General features: G+C 37.0%; 1 protein-coding gene across 8 annotated transcripts in view; it reads left to right on the forward strand.

Annotated features, from left to right (window-relative positions):
* The window catches only part of LOC105671131 (broad-complex core protein isoforms 1/2/3/4/5), a 111403-nt gene extending 94600 nt beyond the window's left edge, over positions 1 to 16803 (forward strand). For all 8 annotated transcript variants that reach the window (XM_067352907.1, XM_067352905.1, XM_067352908.1 and 5 more), the window contains 6 exons: positions 5112 to 5261; positions 7739 to 8011; positions 8994 to 9080; positions 9268 to 9316; positions 9744 to 10002; positions 10207 to 16803. In XM_067352907.1, the coding sequence (XP_067209008.1) occupies positions 5112 to 5261; positions 7739 to 8011; positions 8994 to 9080; positions 9268 to 9316; positions 9744 to 10002; positions 10207 to 10816 (1428 nt within the window). In that variant the 3' untranslated portion in view covers positions 10817 to 16803. The remainder of the gene's footprint in view (positions 1 to 5111; positions 5262 to 7738; positions 8012 to 8993; positions 9081 to 9267; positions 9317 to 9743; positions 10003 to 10206) is intronic.
* The last annotated feature ends 3 nt before the right edge of the window (positions 16804 to 16806 follow it).

The following is a 16806-nucleotide window of genomic DNA, read 5'->3' on the forward strand; positions in this document are numbered from 1 at the left end:
TCTTAAGAGGTGAAATATTCTTCAAATGTCCCCTTACTTTTTGACTTAGCTTCGATTTTTTAAATTTTAAGACGCTTTTTCTTGGAAATCTGATGTTCAACTATCTTTCTTAGTAACTTTCTGATTTCCAGTATTAATTGCCTTCATAAGTAAGTGTTAAGGCAAAGTTCTGTTAAAGTAGAAATCCTTTTGAAATTCACACAACTTGAGATTTTATTATTTGTTTGCATTCTTGAAACTTGATTTCTGAAAAGCTTTTTATTTTCACTCGCTTATAATCCTGATATTTTTGCGAAGGAAGAATCAATTACAACTTGCAACAGTTTGTAGGCAGCAGAACATCCTCTATAGAGTGACACTTTCATTGCGGCTAGACAATCGCTCGCGAAACGATTTTTACAAAGCTCCGAGATGAGCTTTGGAAAGGATCGGCGCCTTAAAAAAAGCAGGTTCGTTAAGTTTCTTGTCTCGATCCTCACTCGCGCGTCAGACACAAAAAAGGTTTCCCTTTTTCTTTCGTCCTCCTCTCTTCGTTGTTCGCCGTCTTTCTCTCCTCTCTTTCTCTGTCTCTCTCTCTTTCTTCCTTCCTTCCACTCGCACCATCGTTCATCCGGCAGAAACGGGAAACGCCTAAACTATCGATCGAATCACGTAACTGTAGGCGGGGGCCAGTAATCTCGTTTTTATAACGAACTTCGCCGCGCGAGTGAAATGTCTCCGGGACGTTATCGTTATAGACATTATGAATTACGGCTCTTCTGGTCGATCGAAGCGCGACTTATAGCGAGCAGTGTTAATATCTAATACTCGGTATCGATAAATATCAGTAATTACAATGATATTACATATTTTATCTTATGAGAGTTAATACGTATAAAATACTACAAAGTACATTTTTACTCTATCTCACGATAATCTCGAAATAACTTTACATCACGAAAAGTTGACATCAAATTTTAAATATGTACATTTTATTATTGATATTATTATTCCAATCTTTAATACGGTCTTTTCGATAGCTTTGTGTAATATTTCAAATTTCAAATAGGACTAATTTTATAGCAAGATGAGATGTAGTCTTATCTTATTGAAAAACAAATACTTATATTTTATCATCTAAGTTATATTATCTATTATCTATTTTATTTTCAGCTGTATTAGATTCAGCATCTCCAAATCAATATCCAAAATCAATATTTCTCTTTAAAACACTTAGCGATACCATTTTCAATATGAACTCTTCCATCTCAGCATATAGAATTTTCCACCCTGATAACGCATCGTATTTCGCTTATCTCGTCAACGCTTTTTAATTTTCTAAATTTTTCTAAATTTGTTACTATTACGTGTTTTATGTCGTTTTTTAGAAAATTTTTTATCTTTACAGTTCTGAGCTCAAAAAAGAACGCATTGTTTTGTTTCTTAAAATTACTTTCAACACTCTGTAATTCTATGAAAAAAATTTTTTCAAAAAATTCATTCATTGACAAGTACTGAAAGCAGCAACATTTTATCTACAAAATGCGTTTTTTTTTTTTTTTTTAATTTTCCTACGATTTTTTTGGCCGAGAGTTACGTAACTTTGGAACTAAACCTGTATTTTTTTGCGCTACGCTAATACTAGTGGTAAACGTTATTTTTTACAAAATGTACGGTTGGTTTTAAAGTCGCGTAATTTAGCAAAAAAAAAAATCGTAAGAAAAATTTGAAAAACGTGTTTTGTAGGTAAAATGTTGTACTTCTTGGCACTTGCCATAAATTTTGCAAGAAAAATTTTTTTATCAAGCCGCAGAGTGTTGAAGGTACCTTATTTTAAGGAAGAAAACAATGGGTCCTTTCTTCGTGTTTTCAAAACTATAAAAATAAAAAACTTTTTGAAAAACAGCCTAAAGCACATGAAAGTCTTCTTTATTTTTTAATGTGATAAAATATCGAATAATATAAATATGTTTTTTCTTCAATAAAAAAAATTACGGCAAGTACTTTACATACTAAGGTTTCAGCTACAAAATGCCAAAACGTTGTTTTTGTATGAAAATAGTTTAATTGTAAAAATTGTAAAAAATAAAAAAATAAAAATTTTAAAGTATTAGCGTGATTTTCAGAAATACCGATTTGCCTCGTACCGATATTTGCGCTGCGAGCAATATTCATCATTACGCCACCGCTCCCCTCCGTCGCTCTTGCGAAACGCCTCTATATCGATTCATATAAATAACTGGAATAATGTCCGGCCGAATAAATATTTATTGCGCACCATTACGAATGTAAATTTCCGTCGGTATTCTGCGTTTCGCTGCCGTAAAGTGTCTTGGGATCGATCGCGCGCCTGTCATGCTTTCGCGTTCGTTGTAAAAAAAAAAAAGCAACGGGGACGGAGGAGGTGGAGGACGACCGTGGGGAGACGGACGACGAGGGAGATCGACAAATTTGACGAAGCACCCCTTTTCCGCAGATACGGTCGTTCTCTCTCCGCCGGTTTCTTCCATTTATATATTTTTTTTTTTACTCCTGACGAAAGACGAAGCGCCGTTATGCACGATAAAAAGTTTAATGTCAGAAGACGTCGCGGACGGTGGGAGGGGTAGGAGAGAGGGAGGAAGCCGGTGATGGAGAGAGGGGGAAGGGGTGAAAGTGCCCGAGGATCGTAATGACTCGATATGAAACCCGGGCAGTGCAATTTCTTTCTTCTTCTGCCCTTTCCTTCCTCCCCCGCTCGTCTCGACGTCTTCCTCTTTTTTCATCGCAGTATTTCCCCATAAAAGCGCCCCGGCATAATAAAAAGCGTTATATAGCTGGCACTGAAAAGTAACGCGTCTATGCGTCTCTCTCTCTCTCTTCCTCCCCTCTCCCCCGTTCGCGAGACGGTCTTTACGGCCTTATTTGCGGAGACGTAAAAATCGTGAAAATCAATACGGAACTTCTAACATTAAATATTCGGACTATTGACTGGGCGGGGTCGTGTCAGACACTCGTTGTTCGCGGCCCCTCTGCGGCTTTTTCGCTCATGATGAAAGGTATAAAAAATTAGTAGGAGACTACTAACGCTCGATTAAAGAGAAATACATGCGACGAATAAGAAGAAATAATAAGACGAGAGGAAATAAAATTAAAACAAAAAACGGAAAAAAGACATGGGTTAATACAAGTCAAAAAGAAACTATTGAAATGAGAAGAAACCACGACCTATAGATAGAAAACTAAATAAAATGCACTGTACGCCTGAAAAGTAACGGGTTTACCTTTTTTTTTTTAATTTTATATGTAAACGTCATTTACTGATAATTAATGACGTTTACATAAAAAATTAAAAAAAATGAATCCCGTTATTTTTCAGACATACTGTGTATGTGTCTACTTTTATTAAAAGATCATTATTAAACTGGAAAGGCTTTACGAAGGTAAAATAATGAAGGAACTCTTTGCGTTTAAAATTGAATTTATGACGACAAAGGACGAGAATATATGTTGCCCTAATGATTAAATACATGTTCTTCAAAATAGCATAATCGAGAATATCATCTCGACTTAAAAATTTTCGCATCGTTGAAATTTTTTCCTCTCTAACGGCGACGCACGCCATTAGCGAGCGTTGAAAGAAATTCACGCAACTGTCCGGAAATTCCCACGACATTCGCTCGCGCGCGCAGGATCCCGTACCAATTTACCTATTCCCGTTCCGCGTTACACGGCAATATGCACGACGACATCGGCCAATTAGCATATAAAGGAGGATATAAATGCAATTAATCGAAGGCTGTCGCGTGACGTGGCAACACCTGCTAAATAAAATCCACAACTGCTAGGAACGTATGTAAGATGAGAAATTGATCGAGGTGCAAATAGAAATTTTCGTCAAGGGCTTTTTGGAAACTTTCTGAAACGGCAATACACTCCACACGAAAAATCCAAAAAAACTGCAAAGAAAACAACAAACATTAATATCGCCAGTATCGAGACAGTATAAATTCATCAATCAAAGAGGTCGTATAATTCTGTGGAAATTTTCATCGGAAGAAAAGATCGCCTTGAAAGGGTTATAAAGGGATATGCCGAGGAGGAAAATTCTTAAACGACGATGAGGGACCTCATTGACTTTCATGGCAGATATTTACGTTGAAAGGAGTCGGCGGAGTCCGGGGATGGTCCTGGACAAAAATCCTCTGAATGCGCAGGCAGGAATTCATATTTTATCCGGTGACGCGCGCTCGATCCATACATTACGCTAGTCGTGCGCTCGTTATATGCACGTCAATGCGACTTCCCGGACAATTCCATTTCGCCGGTAATTAATAATGATCGACGCGCCGTCGTCATGCGGATCGGGAATGGCGCGCGTGTCCTTAACTTGCCGCAGCGAATAAATTGGATCGTGTTACGCAACGTGAAGCTAAGTGGTGTTTACTGCGAACCGCAAAAAAAAAAAAAAAACAGATAGTATTACATGTTTCTCTGCGCTAATTGAAAATTCGACAAATCGCTCGTGATTCCGATTCAGTGTCGCGACCAGTGTCAATTAATGCAGATTAATCAGCAAACATTGAAATTGGATCTGTACAATGACTTTTCTAAGTAGTAAACAATATTGCGATATTTATGCGCTGTGCTACGGAGTTACCTCTGCAATTCAATCCTACGACATTATGATAGTACGGTGACTCAAAGTCCTACGAAATGTCGTTTTCTACATTATGTAACACGCGGCAAAAAATCCTCGCCTATTATGATTAAGCTTGGATAGCGTAATGTAAAGTCGAGCTCGGAAATTAAGGGGCATAATTATTTAAAGATTGAAAAACATCTGCCTTTTTCATTAACTGCTGCATAGAATAAAATAGTTACGCATAATTATGAGAGCGTTAGGGAGAAGATAACAGCGTAGTGTTTTTCTGACATTTTATATGTTCATTCCATCAGGCTCGAATTTAACTTTGCGGGTTAATTAACTAATGCGTTATCGATGTGTCCGACATGTAACACGCAGCTACGTAACACATGTAGGCATTTAAGTCACAACATTATTTACATGATAATTTACTCCTTTCGCGTTCTCATAGATAAAATCGCTGCATAAATAATTAACAATTGTACCGATGTGTGTGTGTTCGCAGGTTGTACTGTCGGCGTGTAGCACATATTTCGACACAATTCTATCGCAGTACGAGGAGAAAGACCCCATCGTCATCATGCGTGACGTCAAATTCTCGGACATCAAAGTGCTCGTTGAGTTCATGTATAAGGGAGAGATCAACATCGATCACGTAAGTGTTACCTTGTAAATAATTTTCTTTTACACCTAGTATCGCTATCACACCCTCGAGTGAACTGCTTAAGAAATTCACAGAAAAACTTCAAAGATATCATATTTCTTAAACTATTTGACGAAATAAAAAAATTGCAAATGGCAGGAATAGCATTTCAAAACAGATCGAGCAAATCTTAGAAAAATTATGAGATTTTTGGGAGGCGATCGTGAGGCACACACTCGCGATATCCATAAAACGCGAATCAAATATTGTTAGTGACAATCTCTCGTTTTTCGTGTAAGTACAAAGTGAATATATTCATTGATGATGCTATTTGTGGCGATCGTTTTATCACATCGCCGTGAAATAAAGTTAAGCAGTAAAATCTCGAGACAATAATTTCCCGTCTTCTTCAGCACTTTTCCAATAACAACAATTTCGCGTGGATAACAGTTGCCGCGCCGTGCGACAGCTCTATGGTCAACTTTACGCGCTGTCTATTATCTTATAAAAAAACTAACATTTCTCACTCATACCACCGTAAAACCGAACGCGCCGAGATGTGTTGACAAAACCGCTATATATACGAATCTACGTATTGGGAATACCGACCTATCGAGGTAAATTCTTATAGAAAGTCTAGAAAGTCAACAAAAAATAAGGAGACATAATGAAACTCAAGACATAATAAAACTCAAGTTAAAAAACCGACAAGAATATATACGGTTATGCTCGCGCCACTTTAATGAATTCGAAGTCGATTTCGTATCTTTACAAAATCAAATTATGAAGATTGTATTTAAAATTTATATATTTCTTGAGGTTTTTTTCAAATTTTCAGAACACTCAATTTTGAAAATACAACATTTCATAGGCCTTCAAATTTTTTCTAAATACATTTTGTCTTGAAATTTTGTTGACGTATCTTAATTGTTCGACCTCAAATATTCTGTTTACAGATAATATAATGTTACACAGTATTTTGCAGTTTCTTTGCATTTTTATTTCTCGACAAGTAACTGCTTAAGCGATCTTTACACAATCTTCAATCATATCTGCTCCTGAGGAGAGCGAATTCTTCCTGATTTCTAGTCGTGATGAGATAGTCGAAGGCGTGCAAGCTTTCTCCGGCATGTTTTGTGTCGCGCAGGTCCAATCGGGCTCGCGAAAAATCGCCGGGTGAAAATGCGGGGCTCGATCCCGGATTGGAGATCGACGACGGCGATTTAAGCTCTCCGTGCGATAGGAAATAGAGAGACGAAGGTCTTCGCAGATCGGACTTTTGCGTCACGCAGGCCACGCCACTCTTTTTTTTTTTTTCCCCCCTTGCAATCCCTTTTCTTTTACGTTCCCCCGCCTGCGCAAGCAAGAAACGAAAGCGGCGATATTTCTGAAATACATTATTCCGCAGTATAGCGACGGCGACCCACATAGGTATTTTTCCAATTCCAGCCGTAGCCGATAGAAAGCCGTTTGTAGAAAGTTCCCATATTATTTAGCATTCGGTCGCGCCGTGGCGAGCATGCACCATTGCCGCCGGTGAAAATTAGCAAATAATAATTGGACTCGGTTGTTGCAACCCTGATACGTGCTCGTATAAGCTCCGATTTGTTATGTGAATTTCTCGGTTCCTATACAGGAACCTATAAAGGTTCCTATACAGGAAAACACGTAGGAGTATTTTTCTTTCTTATCGCGGAAGAATCCGAAGGGACTTGAAAGTTTATTTTAACCTTTCTAATATCTAAAACCAATATCTAAAAAAATATTAGGCCCAAATATATTAAAACTTTGTAATTAATGATTTATCAATATCATTGATGAAGATATAAAAGCTTTCTGCGAAAGCTTCTGCAAAGTGTTTCAAGATTCTTAACTTATATTTGCATAAAATATTCTAAAACAATTATTTAATGTACTAAGAATACAATTACGATAAATAAGTATGTTAGAGGGAAAATCAGTTTCCGAATAAAAAAAACTCGCTTACTGACTCACTTCCGTTTCAACTTTCCGTCTCTCCCTCATAAAGAAGCACTTATTCTTATCCTTCATTGCCAGATTTTTTATTAACATCATTAATATTAATGACAGTAATTATCATTTTTATGTTTTATCTTGTTTACTTACTGTAATTCATAGCTCACCGCTTACAGCTGAAAAACGTCTTTAGCAATTAAGATTTTAATATTCCGATGTTTAGCTCTAACATTACAATGATACACCTTCATTTAGGAGTTTATAAATATATCATTCTGCAAATTTTTAAATAAGCAATAATATTTCAAAAGTTTTTCTCACCAATTTACGTGTTTAATGAGTTTGTGTATTTATTGCTTTTTTAAGATTGTAGAAATTTTTAATTTTAATCCCGCTCTTTCTCCTTTTTATTCGCACACACAATAAAAAAAATGTAAGAATGAGCTTAATTACAAAACTAAGTAACAAAACATTAGGAACGAGCGATTACATTCGTTCGTTTTGTTTTGTAGACGAGGCTATCATCGTTACTGAAAACCGCAGAGGATTTACACATCAAGGGTCTAGCCGAGGTGAGCTGGCGCAGCGATTCCACGCAAAATGACCTGAACAACACCGGTCACAGTCCCGGTGCTGCGACTCCCGGTGTCGAAACGGTCTTGCGGGAAGGTGAAGCTGAAGAGCCGCCACTTCCGAAACAGAGGCGCAGAGGTCGTCCACCTCTGGACGATCCACCCTCGGCACACGATGTATTTACGCCAAAGATCACATGCATCACCGGAAATGTACGAAAAGCTTCTCAAATTTTTTATTAATATCACGGGCTAAGTGGGACGATGTATAAAAACCGATAAAGTTGCACTTCAGATTCTCGAAAATGAGAATCGATGTATGTAATTTTCGTACACTTTAGTATCTCGAATCCGAGATCAGTGTACATTTTAGCAGACGAATTAAGTTTCTATATGAAAACTTTCATAATTTTCGCACTAACAATCAGCGATGGCTCGAGATGCCTTTTAATGTATATTAATTTGAAGTTGCACTGTATTGTACTATAGTGCATTTTGTAAAAATCCATTCACTTAAGAAATTATTAAAATTAATATTATAATTATAAAAATTTTATATCACAGTGCAATATAAATATTGCAATATTTTATATCATTACTGTAATTCCTTTTCGAATACTTTTTATGCTTTTTATACTTTCACCACTGCATTTTAACTAACTTTTTCGTTCTCGAAAAAAGAACATTCTATCGACGAAATGTTGATTCATGAAATTGAAACGGCAAGAAAATATTTCGGTAACTTATTTTTACATTGCGATACATGATTATTTATAGTGATTTGTTTTAATTCATAAAAAACCATTGTGCGTTATACAATTCGAAATAAGAATCTAAACTCCAAAGTCGAAAGCCCAAAGTCGTCTCGCTGTTCAAAATCTTTCAAAACTACAAGTTTCGAGGTACTTGTGCTTTGATGCTAAAACAGTATTAAATGTACATACATGTGAATACTAGAGAACGGCAAAATACAAAAAGAAAAAAAAAAAAGACAGACCTGTACTACAATATCATTTTGTTGCGACATCGAACCTTACGCGTACGAATTGCTTAAAATAGATGAATATAGAGTTGATGAATGTAAAGTAGAACGTAGAAATTCGACAATTTTATTAGACTCACGACGGCGGGTATTAAACATACGCAGGGATAGCCCACGCACGACTCTAATATGTCACATCGAACCCTTTTCCAGGAGGAAATGTTAAGCGAAGGCGGCGACCACGAGAGTTGGGATGATGACATGATGATGAACGAGAATAACGAAACACCACTGCCGGTGGTAAGGCCAATTATTGTTAGAGTACGATTCTTCTTTCTTCTTTATTTGCACGGACGCGTGCGTAATTAAGTCGTGCGACCATTAAGAGAAGTCCGTTCTACTTTCTCCTATTACTAGTCAAATTAAACTATTCTCGCACGAATATTCTATTCAACGACTCTGATTATGCTTTTTGTGCTTTTTTTAGCTGTCCTACATGTCCAAGGATGATAGTACGTCTGACCAGGAAAAGAAAGGTACAAATTATTTCTATTATAACTATACTCACTTTTCATTTTTGTAATTACTTTAATATTATTATTGTATAATTTATCTATCCACTACTATCAACTACTATAATTTAATTATTATTAACTGTAATTTAATTACATTATTAATTATTATTATTATTAATATTAATTATTATTAACACATTGCCGATCGATGGATTAGATCGACCTCTTTTCATTTAAGGAATTTTTATTTTTAAAGAACCTTGAATTGCTGATGCATCAGACTGTGATAGTTTTTATTCGGAAGATAAATTCTACTATTGGAATGTTTAATAAGATATATTCTGAATGTTACGCGAACAGTCAAAATTTTCAACCTTTTTAGAAACGAACATCAATATTCAACCTGATAAAGACGAATTAATGTTTCCCGAATATTTTGTTCTTAAAGCACCTAGCACTCCGTCAATCTCCAATGCTACAAATCCAGCGATTCCCGAGCAATTCCGGGACGTGGTAAAGATGAACGATTATTTGACGACGGGGCGTCGACAGGAATTTTGGGAAGAACCGTTCACGCGACGTGTTATGGACGCCATCAAGAGCAAAGAACTGGAGATGAAGACTGCCGCTGAAATTCTCGGCGTTTCCTACGGCACTCTCTATGGCAGATATCGCGATAGTTATGGTTGCCTTAAACATCCATACAGGTAATGCATGTATATGATGAAATCATTTTGGTTAATCTCCTGCTTTCAGAAACATTGTACGTTTCTCATGATAAGACAACTTTTTCATCAAAATCAGCAAAAGCTATATGGAAATGAAATAAACTAAAATAAAATTGATACAAAAGAAGAAATAAAATTTCAGTTAAAAGATCACACGATAGTAACGCAGATCTAAACTTTCAGAGTAAGAGATTTTTGGTCTGAACCTGGTCCTGCTGAAGTGCTGGCAAAATTACGGCGGAAAGAGATAACATTGTTCCGAGCCGCCGAATTCCTCAATGTCACCGTCCACACACTCGCAACTTATCTGTCGACGCTGCAAGGTCCAGACAGGATCTCGTTGGCCGGCGATCTGAGCGTGGCGTCTAGCGTCAGCCTCGACGGCAGCAACAATGCAACGACGGAGCAGACCACGACGGAAAATAGTGAATCCGTAAACGACATCCTTCAGAAAATCAACGCAAATGCGGGGACAGCAGCAACACTAACCACGACGACTACTACGTCGATCAAGCGTGAGGGTGGCGGTTACATCGAGGTGCCGACGACAGTGCCAAAGGCCGCCACGTCCGTATTGGAGAACAATCCGGACATCACAATCGTCAAGACGGAGAACATGTTGCGCAAACGTGAATACGCGAAAATGTCCAGTACAGAGAACAACAATGCGAAACTGATGAGCGGCGGTGCCGTCAGTGAAATCAGCCAGCAGCAACAGCAGCAGCAACAGCAGCAACAACAGCAAAAACACACCGATCCGATGGCGTTAAACAACGACAACAGCAAACCCTAACTATTCAGACCATATTTGACACCTACCGCGAATCATCCCCGCAACGCAGCTCCGAGCAGCACCAACTACAGATCCGACCTACAGTGCCCGCGCAATTTCTACTCAAACGTGTTTACTCGCTTTCTCACAAATTTTCATTTGAAGTAGACAGGATGCCCGAAAAGAATAGCTTTAAACAATCTTGAGTATAATCCGTCGCGATTTGTGCGGGTCGTGGCTGCGTCGAGGCGGGAAGACAAACTCAGACTCAGCGAAAAAGAAGTGCCACCGCAAAGCGTATCGCAAATCGTCGCGAAAGGGAAAAAAATCGAAAAAAATAAGCGTACGCTTCGTCGTGCCTTTGAGCCGAATTCCGCGATTTCCGCGGACGCCACCGCGACTCGCGTGTATTTTTCACGTGTTAATGAAAAGGTATTAACGTTGCAAAATCTACTCCTCCGACGAGTTAGCATTCAGCAGTGCGTAGCTCCTCCTGCTTTTACTTCAGGATGGGCTCGATTTGATCAACACGCGTCGGTATCGAGCGTGCGTACGCGACCTTAGCCTTCGTCAGGAAAAAAAAGCAAAGAAGCAAAAGGGAAAAACGTGTAATAAAAAGTTCAATCGAAGTTCCTTTTGAATAACGATGTAGAATGTATCATCGCAACAAAAAATGCCTAGACTATTTTCTGCCGCATGTGTCTGTATGGTATAGCACGTAAAGAGCGACAATATATTCACAAGTAGATCCATCATAGTAATACACACCACATAGACGAGAAAGAGAGAAAGAGAGAGAGAGAGAGAGAGAGAGAAAGAAAGAGAGAGAGAGAGGGAGGGAGGGAGGGAGGGAGGGAGGGTGGGTGGGTGGGTGGGTGGGAGATGGAGAGATGAGAAAAAATTCTAGCAAACGATATGTTCCTTGTGCGGTCGTAGAATCTCGTTAGGAGCTCGTATTTCAGTTAGTTTTCATTGTACGAACACGAAAATTTAAATCATAAAGTATGTACTATTGGAAAAAGCGTCCACTCGTGCGATACGCGACGTGGAGAAAGGACGCAATAATTAACTCTCCTGAAAATGACGTCTGTAGATAATGTAATCAGCCATGATATTTGTATTTAAAAAAGTATTTAGAGAACGAGAGAGAATCATCACTTCTTCAGGCGCACAGTGCCCAATAGTAAATCGTTTGTGATTTAAATGTATATTCGCGAATGGAAGCCTTAACATTGGAATATCGGCTACTCTCTAACAGTGTTATCGATTCGCCGATGAAATTTATTTACATATTACTTACGTACTATACGTTATCTTTTGCAGAACGTCATCTAGAACGGTTAAGTTCGAGTCTAAGAAGGCCAGGCGCGATAAGGGAAAGACGCTTTTGCACGTGAAAATTCGGAAAAGTCGTGGCGACTGTCTTTTTTTTTAAGAATTCGGAATTAAATATTAGAATTGTCTGTCTGTGCGTGTAGTAAATATAATTCTATTTTGTCTTATATTAAATTGTAACACGTTGCACGTTGCACGTAGTAACGTTTTAGAGAAACAAAGTTTATTATATTTTGTAAGTACATTCTTCTCTTTTTAAATGAGAACATTTTAGTAACTTTTATTTGAATGATAATCACCAATCGATTTAGAGGATGGTTTAAAATCAAAAGATAGTAAATTGTGCAATAGTAAAATGTGCGTAAAAATTAATATTATTTGGCACGAAGTGTCTAAGTACTATTTTAAAGAAAAAGAACTGTCATGAAGGAACTTATTTTATTTTGTGCAATTATTAGAGAAATCATTATTTGTAAGAAGCAAAGGAACCGACATCGATGCGGGTAGCAGTATTATCCGTAATCGCCAATAGTTACGATAATGCTGCTACGCTACTACTCGTTCCCCTTATTTATGTAACTCGCTATTCCGTTTAGTTTATTTTCATCGTAAGCTTTCATAAGCGCGGTGTTTACGTTAAGTGAAATAAACAAATGGGAACTCTTTCCCTAAGTTGCTGCGCGCGACACACACAAACATACACCCACATACCACACCATACTACACTACATCACACCACACACACAACACACATAAAAAAACACACACACACACACAATAATCATACTCCATGAGACATTGACTGGAAATGAGTATTCCTGTTCGCTGAGGTAAAATTAAGTAAGAATTAATAGTATAGTAGAGGTATCTCCGAGATATTTTTCGATGATATAAGACTTGCAGTTGAATTGGAGACGAGGTGTATTATCGCGGAGGGTACTTGTAAAGTAATCCAAACGAGCGGAATAATTTGTATGAAGATTACGTGACGAAAGACATGACGTTTTTTTCGTCATCGGAACGTACATGGCGAATATAAAAAAAAAAAAAAAACAAGAATACGATTATATATTGTAAGGTGTGTAAATATAATGATGTATGATGTATAATAGAACAAAGAATCGGGACGTGCATTCTTTGTACACGAATGCGGGAGTGTATGTACCTCTCTCTTTCTAAACGGACCCCGAAGTCGACTGACTACTAAGATAAACGAGGGAAAAACAAAAAAAAAAAAAAAAATAAGGTCCACTATTTCCAACCGTTGGTTAATTTTAACCGACGGTTCCAACTTGTTAGCAGAATTGCCAATATGAATTCTTTGATGTTTTTATTCATACGAATAATGAAATATAAAAATATTTGTATGAATAGAGAAATGTCGACATCAAAGAATTCATATTGGCAATTCTGCTAACAAGTTGGGAACCGTCGGTTAAAGTTAACCGACGTTGGAAATAGTGGACCTAAAAAAAAGAAGTGTGATGAGATAAGAGAGATTCTCGATTAAGTGTAAGGCGCACTCAGAGAGACACGAGATACACACAAACATACATACACACAATTGTACGTGTGAATCTTGCGAGAGAAAGTATTTCCAGCGAACGCGTTAAAGACTTATTCCGACAAATAAAGTACTCTTTTTTAGTCTACTCACTTTGTATATTTAAGGAAGCATCATTTTGCCATTGGACATTGGAAGAGCGAAGGCTTTCGATTACTTTACGAGTGCTCCGGACCGATTATTTTTATCGTATATAAGTATATAATTTTATACGCAGTAACATCGCACGTTTACAATAATTTTATTTGTATTTCTTGAAATGGCAAGAGAAAGAAAGATCTGTTCATTGTCACCGTTTAATTTAATACTTTTGTCAGACTTATTAATGTCTTTACATCGAAACTTCGTATTAAGTAAAGCGTAGAGTAAACTTCCTTTTTCTCTTCTATGTTTTTTTTTTCTTTCCTTTTTCTTAAATAAAATAAGACTAAGACATACCAAATGAGAAATATAAGGACAAGTTTCGTTAGGTTAGTATCTATCGCATATCAAGAAAGCAAAAAATACATGCGCTGATACACACTGTATTTGCCTATGGCGTCTACGTATGTTTGTATCTGAGACGCGCGAGACCACTTTTACTCTAGCAAGAGTATACGACTAGAAGTATTAATATTTAATAATAATGATCAATATACTAAATTGTACCCGAATGGATGGTCACGTTTTTGAGAAGAAATCAGCGTTAAAAGCCATGGAACAAACGAGAAATAATTTCAAATCTTATATATTGCGAACATTTTAATTTTATTTTATTATTATTAGTATATAATTTTTATATTATTATTGTTACACGCTATTAATTAGACTTTTAAGTTTGTTATACAAGATCCACGAAATTCCAATGGAATTTATATGTACATGCGATGATCTTATTTATATGTATACTTTTTCCTCTCTATATTTTTATCTGAAATATATACAAATTTCTTTTAACAAGCGCCGGCGAGTTTTTTATTCAAGTACAAAATGTATATTGGTTTCTCGGCTCTCGAATTGGAGATATAAGCATGTCACGGAATGATAGTTAAAATGCGCGTGTTATGCCAAATCTTGTGCTCAAAGACTGATGGCCATTCATTTGGAGAAGGTTCGTGTATCGTAACCACACGTATCAAGTGTGACGGTCATTGTTTTTTCGCGAAAGGGGCGAAAGAGAGAGAGAGAGAGAGAGAGAGAGAGAGAGAGAGAGAGAGAGCGAAAGAGAGAGAGAGAAAGAGAAAGAGCGAGCGAGTCAGCAATGTGGATGCATGACACGCGATTATGTTGTGCGAAAAGACAGGACAAGACTATTAGCCTATTTGGCGAACGACGCGCCGCGTGTTACCGAACGCGCGCGGCCGCTGTACCATGAGACTAAAAAAATCGATATCATAATTATGTGTCGTTTGATATAAACGAGTAATAGTATGTATCATCGTTTTATACACAACCTAATTAATATCTCTACGTACACTATGTACATTCCTAGTATACACGCTCTTCACTGTCATACACATTGCATTACACGCGCATAAAGGAGAAAAAGAACGCATGGACCTATTATATACATATATAAATATATATATATATAAATATACATATATAAATATATTTATAATAATTATTGTAGCTATTCCAAAACGGACCACCGCGACATCGACGATTTACGAATGATCGTTAAATTAATGCAAGAGAAAAAAAATTCATCAACGACACCCACGTGCGCATTAATCATCGTCGTCATCATCATTATCATCGGTGATAATGACGTTACGTCAACATATTCACGTATTTCGCGTTGGATAAATACGCCCGATTACGGAGTGTCTCATGTATAACACGCACGAACAGTCCAATCTGTCGACCTGCCTGCTATGTAAAGAACGTTTCTAGTAAACACATACACACTTGAGCGCAATAGAGAGAAAGAGCAAAATATATGAAAAAAATATAGTTTTACAAGATGGCTTTACCGGCCACTCCCTTTAGTTTTATACCTGAGACACGGAAAAGGCTGGAAAGCGATTAGCCGATAATATTTCGAACAACTCTGAGCCTATGTAAAGTTACATTCTTTCACCGATGAATGATTGTACACACACACACACACACACACGATACATGCGTGCGCGTTGGCGCACAGTATTCGCAAAGACAAATATATACACACGCATCTTCTCGAGCTCGTTTATCTCTCAAAAGACTTTGTACCAATTATCTCTTCACTTAGTCCAACATAACGAAATTGAAGAGCGCGACAGCGAATATCGTGGATCGAGAAAAAGAAAAGCGGAAGTTGCGCTCTTAAAATGCGAAATATCAATCTCTTAGCCAAAGTTAGGATTTGCGTTTTTACTTTTTAGTACTTTCTCTTCCCTGTTCTATCCTTTTCCTTTCCTTGCTCCTTTCCTCCCTATCTTCCTACACGACATTATATATTTGACACATCATCATGATTACTATTAATTTTAATTTCTCCGAATAATTTCTCTCACGTATAATATTTATATATGTGTATATGTATATATATATATATATATGTATGTATATATATATATATATATACATATAATATATATTTACCTTTAATAATCGTGGTAATTTTTAGATTTAGAAGAACAATATATTTAGCAGATAGAGATTAAAATATACATATATAAAAATGAAGTATATATATATGTGTGTGTATGCATGTATATATATATATATACATACACATATGCACACACATATATAAAAGAATACATACATATGTATACATGCATACACACACGCGCGTGTGTGGTGTGTTTGTGTGTACATATGTGTGTATTGATGAAATAATTATTGAGGTCGGAAATTAGAAATTGGAGTCGAGCGCATACAATGCTGCAAAGACGACAACCGGTATATTTTAAGGATTATTAAAGCTCGGGTGTTATACGCGGCGCATACACACGTACACACGTATAAGGTAGCCTTGATTGACGGAACGCCAGTTGAAGCTGCTCTCGCGGAGAATATTCATTGATTGAACAAAAGATGAAGATCAGTAAATGTAAATGTTTGTAAACAAATTATGAAACATTATTTGTTCAGTGCCTACATATTTACACAGTAATAATAAAGATGAAGATTAGTGAAATCATCT

The sequence above is a fragment of the Linepithema humile genome, chromosome 4 (genome assembly GCF_040581485.1).
Source record: "Linepithema humile isolate Giens D197 chromosome 4, Lhum_UNIL_v1.0, whole genome shotgun sequence".
Classification (NCBI taxonomy): domain Eukaryota; kingdom Metazoa; phylum Arthropoda; class Insecta; order Hymenoptera; family Formicidae; genus Linepithema; species Linepithema humile.